Source organism: Palaemon carinicauda, chromosome 28, assembly GCF_036898095.1.
Source record: "Palaemon carinicauda isolate YSFRI2023 chromosome 28, ASM3689809v2, whole genome shotgun sequence".
Taxonomy (NCBI): Eukaryota; Metazoa; Arthropoda; class Malacostraca; order Decapoda; family Palaemonidae; genus Palaemon; species Palaemon carinicauda.
The window spans coordinates 69,087,633-69,100,132 of NC_090752.1; the positions used below are offsets into that span (position 1 = coordinate 69,087,633).

Genomic DNA, 12,500 nt, shown 5'->3' on the forward strand with positions numbered 1-12,500 from the left:
GCTGCTCACTCGATGCCCATCGCCAGGCCTGTGGGGAGAGAGAGAAAAGGAAAGTTTAGTAAAATGAGTTAAATCGGTATTGAACTAAGATTCCGATGAGTAAACAATATTAATTACACGACTAAACTACTCCAAAACAGATGATCTAAGGTTGAGTGTATAGAAGGCATTGAAGTGGGCGCATCAGGCAGCCCGACCCCTTAATGTAGGAATAACAGTGGGAAAGAAGTACATAATATATACACCATGTTGCTCTCGATAAAATACAACAAACATATATATATATATATATATATATATATATATATATATATATATATATATATATATATATATATATGGATAATATCAACACAACATCGTCTTCAAATAGAAATAAATTTCTACCTCATACTTGGGATCGAACGCTAGCCCCTTCTAATGAGATGCCAGGTCGAAACCAACCTCTCGTGGCATGGTTGGTTTCGACCTGGCCTTTCATTAGAAGGGGCTAGCGTTCGATCCCAAGTATGAGGTAGAAATTTATATATATATATATATATATATATATATATATATATATATATAAAGCGTAAATCTTACAGGATTACGTGATGCTCAGAAGCCATACATCACAAGGTAAAGTTAAACTATTGAGTGAATCATGACCTTTTTCGTCACCATGACTTTGTCTAAATGAACTCTTTTCAGACTACATTCTTAGGTAGTTTGGTTTTTATATGATGTATGTTTCTATTTCACTATGAAACTTGAGAGAGAGAGAGAGAGAGAGAGAGAGAGAGAGAGAGAGAGAGAGAGAGAGAGAGAGAGAGAGAGAGAATAGTAAATATGAAAATGATTACGCATATATCCTAAATAGCAAAAATGTCACGTAACTTGACATAACATACTCCCAGTGGATTTAAGAACAACATATTCGCATAGCTAGAAATGTACATTTTCATTCATTTGACAAAAAAAAAGAAAAGTATAAATTTTAGTGATTATACCGTAAGAACTAATTCTCCAATTACGCAAAACGAAAAAAAATGCCCTCGGCTGTTGATATCCCTTCAATTATCCTTATCGTCAATAAATCTACCCGCGGCAATGATTTATCTTGCCATTGATTCAGGGTGCACATTTGTCACTCTGAACTGATGCAGGAGGATAAAAGATAGATCTCACATCTACATTATAGATCTGATTATTATACAGTGCTAGAAGCAAACATCCGTGTCCACAATTTATAAGTCAGTGCTGGAAAGGATTCTCTAATTCACCTAACATTTCTGGGAAATATATCCTTGAGTTAATTTACCATTAAAATTGTGGAGAATTTTAGTTACGTTTAAAAATACAATAATGCAGAAATATGATTTGCCTGGCGCTGTTTGAAAATTACGTTAGATATGATAGACAATATTTAAAAAAACAAAATACTAATATTGATGAATAAAACTATATGTTTTCCTGACAAATATTTGCTGCATGGAATATATGTTTTCTTGATAAATATTTTTTTTCCTAAATGCCACTTTTCAGTTAAGTGTTCCCATAAATCAGTCCCTTTGCGATAAAAAAAAGAAGAGGGTGAAATGTTAACCCGCCAGATGCAATGGTAAGGCCATTATTCACTGTAGCACATATGCGTTTATTACCCCATCCATCAATTGAACTTGCGTATCTGTTTCACAGACATCACATGCTTTCATTAACACTTTGTCCTGTGAACCCAATCTTCCCACACCACTATGTTGTCTCTTGGAATAATGCGTCATTTCTCGCTGAAGAGGAAAATGTCATTATTACAATCCTGGAGATGCAGCGAAAGATGCTTCCAGATGTCACAGAGATTTTTTGTTCAAGTCTACATTATGATTAAGTCGTTTATTTCGATTGGGAGATACAAAATAAATCGCGTTGATTTGAATGATGCCAAGGTATAGCATAGATTTGCTCCAGAAAAATAATAATAACACTATAGAAAACTAATGAATTAAAAAATCAACAGACTATTTAAGCACTTATGAAAAAACCTTAGTAAAAGATTAGCTTAATGAATAATTAGAGAAAGTTACATCATAATGGTTCTCCTTATCATAATGAAAAATAATATAAAGAAAAATATAATTCGACAGCATTACCATTTTTCAATTTCTAGATTTGTAAGTCACTGATACACAATTTAAATTACACAAAATTCATACTTTTGTCTACGTGTCTGACAAAAACTTGCAATATTTTTCCAAGAGAGGTAATGTTCACATGAATATTCTCCAGAGATTATAAGCCCACTATACGAGTAGGCACGGTCTCAATTATGCAGTATTTCTTGAGGCGATATTAAACCACCTTTAATATTATCGCTTCTCGAAAAGAAATGATTTTCAGACTAATACATTATTCTGAATAATCTCCCCAAGAGCGATTAGTTCACCAAACGTTTGACTGGGCTTCAAAAGGCTATAGAAGAGTTGGAAAACACAGGCCTACATGGCTGAGGACTATGAAACGTGAAGCAGATGATGAGAGGAGAATTATTGATTTAAAAGCTTAAGATGCGACGACTAGCGAAATCTAACAGATGCCCTTTGTGTGAAAAGGTGTAGGAAGAAGAAGTGACGACGATGATGATGAGATTAATACACAATCTTTTTTTTTTTTTTTTTCAAAAGCTTTACGTGAAGATGAATTTCGAAATAGACAATTAAATGGATCTGGCAATCATGACATCAAAATAAAGAGTATCACTTCGAAACATGACATTGAAAATACAACAACAAATGCAGCCTTTTCTATTTCACTGCAGGACAAAGGCCTCAGACATGTCTTTATTCATGTCTGGCATTTGGTCAGTTTTACAACCACGCTGGCCAACTGCGGATTGGTGATGGTGGGAGTCTTTTATCTGATCGCTCACAGCAAACCAAACCAGTATGAGAGTCCATGACTAGTACAGCTTTCAGTGTTGCTTAGATCACATTTCTAAAATGATAATGAAAAGCAAAAGAAATTTTTAAATCATCATCATCATCTCCTTCTACGCCTATTGACGCAATAAAAATAGTAATAATAATAATAATAATAATAATAATAATAATAATAATAAACCAAATCCACGAAAAGTGTCTAAAATAAAAATAAAAATAAAAATAGATAATTAAGATCTTAATTGCGTTACCAGATGCATCAAATCGGGATGACAGCGAAAGAAAAAAATAATGAAAAAAGAGAAAATGATCGCAACAAGCGTAACTGTCGTCAGTCGAAAAACTGATGGTAATTAGAGAGAAACAATTTCCCCGATGACGGGCATATAATGCGATAATAGAGCTTATGATTCATTTCACCTCTCAAACTTTGTGGAAAAACCCTCAAGAGGAGGAGGAGGAGGAGGAGGAGGAGGAGGAGGAGGAGGAGGAGGAGGAGAGAAGAAGAAGAAGAAGAAGAAGAAGAAGAAACAAATGCTGATGATTATCAGATCATTAGAGAAAGTAGGAAAGAGGCGAGGGTTAAAAGAGAGGGAGGAAAGAGTGAGGAGTAAGGGAGCAAAGAAAAAAAAAAACACAGTGTGGCTTAAAAGAGTAAAGACAAAGAAGAAAATAAAGTGTGGCTTAAAAGAGTAAAGACAAAGAAGAAAATAAAGTGTGGCTTAAAAGAGTGAAGACAAAGAAGATAATACATTGTGGCTTAAAAGAGTAAAGACAAAGAAGAAAATAGAGTATGGCTTAAAAGAGTAAAGGCAAAGAAGAAAACACAGTGTGGCTTAAAAGAGTAAAGACAAAGAAGAAAACACAGTGTGGCTTAAAAGAGTAAAGACAAAGAAGATAATACATTGTGGCTTAAGAGTAAAGACAAAGAAGAAAATACAGTGTGGCTTAAAGGAGTAAAAACAAAGAAGAAAATAAAGTGTGGCTTAAAGGAGTAAAGACAAAAGTAGAAAATAAAGTGTTGCTTAAAAGAGTAAAGACAAAGAAGAAAATAAAGTGTGACTTAAAAGAGTAAAGACAAAGAAGAAAATAAAGTGTGGCTTAAAAGAGTAAAGACAAAGAAGAAAATAAAGTGTGGCTTAAAAGAGTAAAGACAAAGGTAGAAAATAGTGTGGCTTAAAGGAGTAAAGAAGTAAAAAAGGTGTTTACAAGACTATTGAAACAGGAAGATAAAAGATGACTAACCAACGAAATAAAGGGGAAAATTAGTAGTAAAATAAAAAGGAATGAAAATGTTTGTAGTAAAGAATAAAAGGAGGAAGAAGAGTGAGAAATAATAAGGAAGAAAAGAGAGAAGCAAAAGGGGATGACTTTAGGAGTGTGAATAAAAGTGGAAAGAAATACGGATAACGAACGTAATAAATGACGATGTCAGAAACATTTAAATTAAAAATCCATGAAAATTGACGAGTAATTGGAGAAGAACGGTTGAAACTAAAGGTCATGAAAAATTACATAATACAGGAAGGCAAAAAAAAAAAGATATGATGATATAGATGAAAATTTATATGGAAAATAAAGGCTAAAATATATTAAATTAAATATGAACCAAGAACGCTATATATAAATATAAAGTAAAAGCAGTATAAATGGAATGCTATAAAGTTATATCACCCGCCCACTTACCACCACCCGAAAACCCAGGTGATGGGAAAGAATCAAGAAGAAAAGAAGTTTCACTAAAGATACTATCAACCTTAAAACAACAAGAATTCAAGGTCTCAATGAAGAAAAAATGGTGGCAAAATATGCAAAATAAAATCGTAATTGTGTGATTGTGAATTATTTGTAACTGCGACAGAAATTTGGCGAATTTATTCATTTGAGAGAGAGAGAGAGAGAGAGAGAGAGAGAGAGAGAGAGAGAGAGAGAGAGAGAGAGATTCCACGCATTTTTTTTTTCATGGCGAAAACATCACTAAATAAAATCCAAGATGATGTGAGACATAATCCAGGAGTGATTAGTTAAGTAGGCGAGAGTGAAATAAAAATAAGATAAAATCCTCTTTGGCGAAGAGGAAGTGTGTGAATTTTAGAGGAAGAAGCCCCAGGAAATAACGGCGAAGCGAAAGTACTGCAGACAATAATTAGCATCGCAGGTGAGCCACTATTGTCACGGAATGCCTACCTTTTTGTTGTTTGCCGCGACTGACATACCCGGTCTTGTCTTTCATCTTGTGTTCTTTAGTAGGTTTTTCTCACCCTACTCAACCCCACCACGAGAGAGAGAGAGAGAGAGAGAGAGAGAGAGAGAGAGAGAGAGAGAGAGAGAGAGAGAGAGAATGATTTATTTTTCCAAGAACTCTCGTCTTTCCAATAACATTTTTTGCCAGATAACTATAAGCCAGTTTTATCCTGGTTCGGAGAGAGAGAGAGAGAGAGAGAGAGAGAGAGAGAGAGAGAGAGAGAGAGAGAGAGAGGGGGGTTAATTATATTTCCCAGACAATGATTTTTCCAATACGCAGCGATATTTCCCCCTCAATACCCTTATTCAAATACCACATTTTATGGCTAATAACTATAAACCAATTATACCCTGGTTCAGCCTCCCTAAAAAAATGTCTTCTGGACGATTTCATTATAACAATATATGAAAACAAACAAGCTTATGATGAATACCCCCAAAGGAAGAATAAGTAGGCACAGTACGAAGTAGGTATAGGCCTTTCAACTTCACGAGTTAACACTGAATGAGTCAGTGAATTCCCACAATTAGTGCGTGACCACCTATGAGTGAATACCGATAAAAGAGTGAATATCTCCTCTCTGGTTTTGATAAGTGTGATAGGGAACACCCGTATTGTGAGAGTAAATGCATTATTTCAAGACTGAATAACTAAAGGGACTGAACACCTTCAGAGTCAAGACCATTATTATTATTATTATTATTATTATTAGCTAAGCTACTACCCTAGTTTTAAAAGCATGATGCTATAAGGAAACAATAGCCCAGCGAAGAAAGGAAATAGGGAAATAAATAATCTTTATGAGAAGTAATGAATAAAGAATGTAAAATATTTCACGATCAGCAACAAAGTTAAAATAGATCTGTCATGTATAAATTACGAAAAGAGACACTTATATCAGGCTGTTCAACATAAAACCATTCGCTGTAAGTTTGCAATGAAGTTCATGCATTTAAAATAAGAAAGAACGCATTCCTGTGTGAGAGTATAGACTTTCAATTTAGGAGATAATGTCTATTTTGAGTTTAATTATAATTCATTGAAGACAGAATGAAACAAAGCCAGAGTGTGAAGAGAGGAAGAGGACCACTACTTGACGTTTAAGCGGATGTGTGACAAAGAGCCTCGGGCCATAACTGAGCTAAGAAATGTGAAGCGCAAACGAGTGTGATGCATGGCGGATTATAACAGGATGTTATCTAAAGTGTATGAGAGAGAGAGAGAGAGAGAGAGAGAGAGAGAGAGAGAGAGAGAGAGCATAGTTTAGTATTTCCTCTATATGATAAAGAGCAAGTCTCTGGCTATATCTATCTATCTATTTATATACACATGTATATATATAATATATAGACATATATATTCTATATATACATGTATATATAAATACATATATATAAATAAATAAATATATATATAAATATATATATATATATATATATATATATATATATATATATATAATTACAGTATATATACATATATGTATATATATAAATATATATATATGTATATATATAAATATATATATATATATATATATATATATATATCTTTAAGGTCATGTTAAGGGAGTAGTCATACCCTGGTAAGATGGGCTGTAGTTAGGAAAGGGGAAGAGGATGGAAGTTGGTAAATATGCGTGTGTATATCTGTATATCTATTATTATTATTATTATTATTATTATCATTATTTTTTTTTCTTTTTTTTTCTACTTGCTAAGCTACAACCCCATAATTTTTTAAGGGTCGCTTACACTAGCAAAAACCACTAAAGTAATTCGGAATTATCAAATACTGAATCATAATTGAATTTACAAAGTTGCGCAATAAGGCCCGGATTTGGGTCCTGGAAGGCCATTCAACACCTATATGCAACATGTGGGAAAACATTAAAGTAGCAATATGACGTAAATATTCAGGGGGTTTGAAGTCAACATGGAGGAAAGGAAGCGGGGAGTGGTTGGAATAAAGGAGAAGGCTAAAAAGTGAGGAGGTGCTATAAAAGCCTTCATGATGTTCCTTTAGTGTACAGTTTGAGGTGCCCTGGGAACACTACCGCCTTACCACCCATAACCACATGGGCTAAGGCTGAATTAAATCGGAGACTATACAAAACTATTTCTGGAACAAAATATAACTTGTGTACATAGTCACAAATTACACAAAATTATTTTTGTGACAAAATATAACTTGTGTACGTAGTCGCAAACTACACAAAACTATTTCTGGGACAAAATATAACTTGTGTACGTAGTCGCAAACTACACAAAACTATTTCTGGGACAAAATATAACGTGTGCGTATTTCAGAAACTTTGATTTTTTTTAGTAATCACCTTATGAAATATATTTTCTCAATCGTTACTCGATCCATGCAACTTATTTTCTCTTTTTTCCGATCGCATATACATTTGTCAATCATTCATCTAAATTAGGTGACAACTGGGTCCATCCTCCGAGGGGTTTAAAATGCAAACTGCATTGTTCAAGATTCGAATATATTGGAGAGACGCCTGTGATCATATTCATTTTAGGTTGCTGGAAATTTATTCTTTACTTAAAGTTCTTTCTTTCGGTAAAGAGCACTAAAGATTTTTGCTTATGAGGGTGTGTATGTTATATATTTGGAACTTAATAATAAATGGAATAAAACAAAGTGGGTGAAATAATTACAAGGCCAAACATCTTATTATTTCTGAATTGAGATACATATTAATACTATATACTATAAATATGTAATATTCTATATATGAATCGTTTTTTAAGGACAGTGGGTGTATTCCAGTTTTTAAAAGAAAGTTTCTGCAGTCAAAAATAAAAGCTTGAAGGTTTTTAACAGATATTCTGTTGTTAAAAAAATGGGCAAAATAAAGAAAGCAACATACGTTGTTATTAACAATCAATAAATTAAATAACATTCTTGTGGCTGTTTCGTAAAAAAAAAAAAAATCGATCGAATCGATCGAACCTCCCACATTGTCAAAATTGCAGTACCTACACATCTAATGAATACAAGTTTATTTAGGCACACTTAAAAATGGGACTGTGTCCCATTGGGTTTGGAAGGAAAATAATACTTTTAAATTCGTGACAATAATATAAGATATTAAGATGGAAATGTGAGAAAAAGCGCAGATTTTGTCTTGATTCTATATATATCATCAAATGCGCTTATGTATAACCATATCCAATCAAATTTAGTGCTATTCATCTTCTTTGAGATTGGAAGAAAAGTCATATCATAAGAAAATAAATAATGCATGAAAAAGGAAAACACACACATTAGTAAACAGACAAGTACGCCCAAAGACACATCGAACTAATTATATGTATACCTATTCATATTGACGTTAATAACAAAAAATTAATTGTAGCTGGGACGAATACAACGGTGATTAATATGACTGAAGAGTAGCGATAATCTAATATCTAACAATCTTAATGTACCTCTCTCAATACACACACATCTTAGATACCCACATTCACGAAATATTAAATTAATTTAGCTTTCGAAAGGATCCTCGCCCTTCACAAGCTGGTAATAAATTTAATTATTCGAAGTTGTAGGTTTTTATTTATTACCATATATACACGGAAAATGTGTATCTATAGTATATATATATATATATATATATGCGCGCGTAAACAGACTAATATTAGACAAGATAGGTATTTAATATAATAATTTTAAATATCATTAGCCATTAAGCAAAGCGATTTCTATGAGAGGGGGGGGGGAATTACTCTCTAATCGGTATCAATTTCTAGCCCACCTTCCCCCCAACGGGGGCCATTACTGTAATAAAATCCCGAGAGAAGACCATAAGGAAAAAATACACACATACACACACGTGTTTGCGTACAAGCATTTAAGTTTCACTTTGAGGTCAAGACCACACCAAAAAAGACAGCTGCCTGTTTTGAAAGGCCGTGGAAGTCTTGTCATGTTAACCCTTTGAGTGGCTGGTGTGAGATAATACAGAGCATCGAGAAAAAGCTTACCCACTTTATTTATAACCCAGTAATTGCCATTATTACGAAGGCAATTCCCTCTCCCTTCAATCTTTTCATTATTGCCATGACTAGGGGATTATTCTCAGCTCTCTCTCTCTCTCTCTCTCTCTCTCTCTCTCTCTCTCTGTGTAAAAACGTCAGAAATTATCAGATGGTGATTTCTCCTAATCTCTCTCTCTCTCTCTCTCTCTCTCTCTCTCTCTCTCTCTCTCTAAAAAAAAAAATTATCAGAGATTTTTATCTGATTCTGGTTCCTCTACTATACGATTTGTGAAAAGATAATCATTAGATGTCTAGAAGCAAGTCTCCTCCATCCTCTTGAAGTTCACGTAACAATACTAAATACTGGGTAAATGTTTACTACCATTTCCAAAATAAATACGTATGAAATTCCATAACGAGGCCTGACGTTCCACTGTGCCATTTGTGTATTAAATTTTATCACCAAAAGACCTGAACTTATCATTATTTTTTTTATGCATTCATCTCTCCATACCGTTTGTTGTCATATTTCTTTTTTATCATATTTAAATATATAAAAGATATAGTTGAAAGAAAATTCTTTACATATGCATTATAAAAAATATAAACACACACACACACACACACACACATATATATATATATATATATATATACACACATACACACACAATATTTCACCACAACCATAAACAATAAATATTTAATTCTATTCAATACTGCCGGAGTGAAATATAATATTAATGAAAATGGTCGGGAGTTTGAAAGAATACAATAAAAATACGAGATTGCTGATAAACAACAAGAAATGTGAAGATTTAATTCGTCTACAATTGGAGTGATTTTTCAACAGTATTTTCTATAACAATGAAAACTGCCTTTGATGAAATCAATATCTTCAAAGTGAAGTCAGTGTAGTTTAAAATCTTACATTTATTATTACAGGTGTTTAATGAGAGAGAGAGAGAGAGAGAGAGAGAGAGAGAGAGAGAGAGAGAGAGAGAGAGAATGTCATAATTTATGAAAATCACCTTAATACGTAATGACTTAAAATTTGAAATAAAAAGTGATGCCAAAGATGAAGGGAAACTCGGATGTTTTCATGTTGAACAGACTGACATGGGTCTCTATTTATGTTTTATACATGAAAGATCTACTTTAATGATGTTACCTATCTTACAATATTTCATGTTACTGTTTCATTACTTCTCTTGTTACTTATTTATTTCCTTTCCTCACTATTTATCCATGTTGGACCCCTTATAAGGCTTTAGCACCCTGCTTTTCCAACGAGAGTTGTAGCATAGCTAATAATAATAATAATAATAATAATAATAATAATAATAATAATAATAATAATAATAATAATAATAATAATAATAATAATAATAAAAGCCTTAAAATTCTTCTACCAACTGGAGCAAGTTGTGTTCCATGAGTACACTGTGAGCTCCATCATATAGAACCTCAGTGATTCGCTGCCACAAATATGACAATAAAACCCACACACCTCTTCTTCCAGAATACATTACCTCCGTAATTTATTCCTTTCTCTTTCTCTCTCTCTCTACCCATCAATTCGATTTCACGGGTCCATTTCCCGACTAGCAATTGCCGTCCTGCCTTTTACAAAATGCTCTATTGGTTACTATTCACCTCAGTTACTCCCGCTGAGAAATCCGGATATACATATATTTCGTTTTCTTCAAGACAGACACAGTCGCCGGAGGTCTGCGCGGTAGACTCGTTCAGACCTTCCTCCGTCTGGGAGGTCTCTTTATCAGGGAAAGCCCTTCTTTTGTTCGGCAGGGGAGCACTTTATGTGCCCTAGAAAGGAAACAGGCGGGTGGGGGACCGTGACCTCCAGTTTGCAAAAGGTTAAGTATGATACATCTCAAAGGGATAAGAATAAGAAACATATTTCTTTCGCTGTTTTTTTAGACTTGAATGATGACATGACAATCAAATAAATGTGACATTTCTATTCCTGTTACAGTATTTCTACTTGAACCTAAATTTGTTAACTACATTGCTAAATATACTTGGTTTAAAAAATGTCAAACCTACGTTGGTTAACTACATCGATAAATATCTTAATTAAAAATTTCAACATTCAATATATTTATATATATATATATATATATATATTTCTTTTGTGTTGTTTATGGGTAAATGCGTCGTTTCCATTCACGGAGTGTTTAATCTTTTTATTTGAATTTACGAGAGATGATTACAAATGAGAGAGAGAGAGAGAGAGAGAGAGAGAGAGAGAGAGAGAGAGAGAGATATTGGAAGTTTTAAGGGAACCGATTTATTTTACAATTTTATTTCAACAATAAGAAAATCTTTCATTATTAATAATATCCTCTCTCTCTCTCTCTCTCTCTCTCTCTCTCTCTCTCTCTGGTGTATCTTCAAAAGGACTACCAAGGCAATATATATATATATATATATATATTCACATGTACAGAACGAGAGTAAAAGTACGTTTTCAGAAATAAAAAACATCACCAAACAAGTCTTAGCCGAAATTAATGAGCAGCGGAGTTGAATTGTTTTACAGAATGCTGTTTCGGTGCCTTGATTATGTAATAATAGTAATAATAATAATAATAATAATAATAATAATAATAATAATAATAATAATAATAATTACTGTTATTGATGGTCGTGGTAGTAGTAGTAATAGTTGCTGCTGACGTATGCATTTTTAGAAATGAACAAGCTTAAAGGGCTATAAAATTGCCGACAAGAAATTACAGAGAGTAGATTCCCTACAAGTAAAAGTAGATGAAGACCAAGGTTAGAAAATAAACCTAGTTAAAATGAATTAAACAAACACGCAAATGATTACATGTGCATAATGAAATAACATTAAAAATAAGTTAATTCTGAAACAAATTAGATAAATGTTCATATATAAAGGGATCAGAAAAACTTAGATAATGGCTCATATAAGCAAATAGATTGGACATGACGAAAGCAGGCCAGAAGCGTTAAAGAAGTCACCCAGGCAAAATAGGACAAACAAATTAAGAAGAGAGTCCCAGGGGAAGTAGGTTCGAGTCCCGCTCAAGCTCGACAGTTCCTAATAGTGCCTGCAACCTTACCATCCTTGTGAGCTAATGACGGAAGGCTTGGAAGAGCCTAAATATACCTGCTGTGTCCTCAGCAACCATTGCCTGGCCTTCCTTTGTTATAGCTTAGGTGGAGAGGGCATGGGCGTTGGTTATATGTATATAATGGTCAGTCTCTAGGGCATTGTCCTGCTATCTACGGCATTGTCACTATCTCTTGCCTCTACCATTCATGAGCGGTCTTTTAAAACTTTTAAACATTAGGACCATG

The 12,500-nt window shown here is 33.5% G+C and overlaps 1 protein-coding gene across 5 annotated transcripts in view; it reads right to left on the minus strand.

Moving 5' to 3' along the window:
• Positions 1-12,500, minus strand: part of LOC137621652 (ankyrin repeat and BTB/POZ domain-containing protein 2) — a 622,846-nt gene that overhangs the window by 45,400 nt on the left and 564,946 nt on the right. For all 5 annotated transcript variants that reach the window (XM_068352128.1, XM_068352127.1, XM_068352125.1 and 2 more), the window contains one exon: positions 1-28. This exon is cut by the window's left edge and continues 198 nt beyond it. In XM_068352128.1, the coding sequence (XP_068208229.1) occupies positions 1-28 (28 nt within the window). The remainder of the gene's footprint in view (positions 29-12,500) is intronic.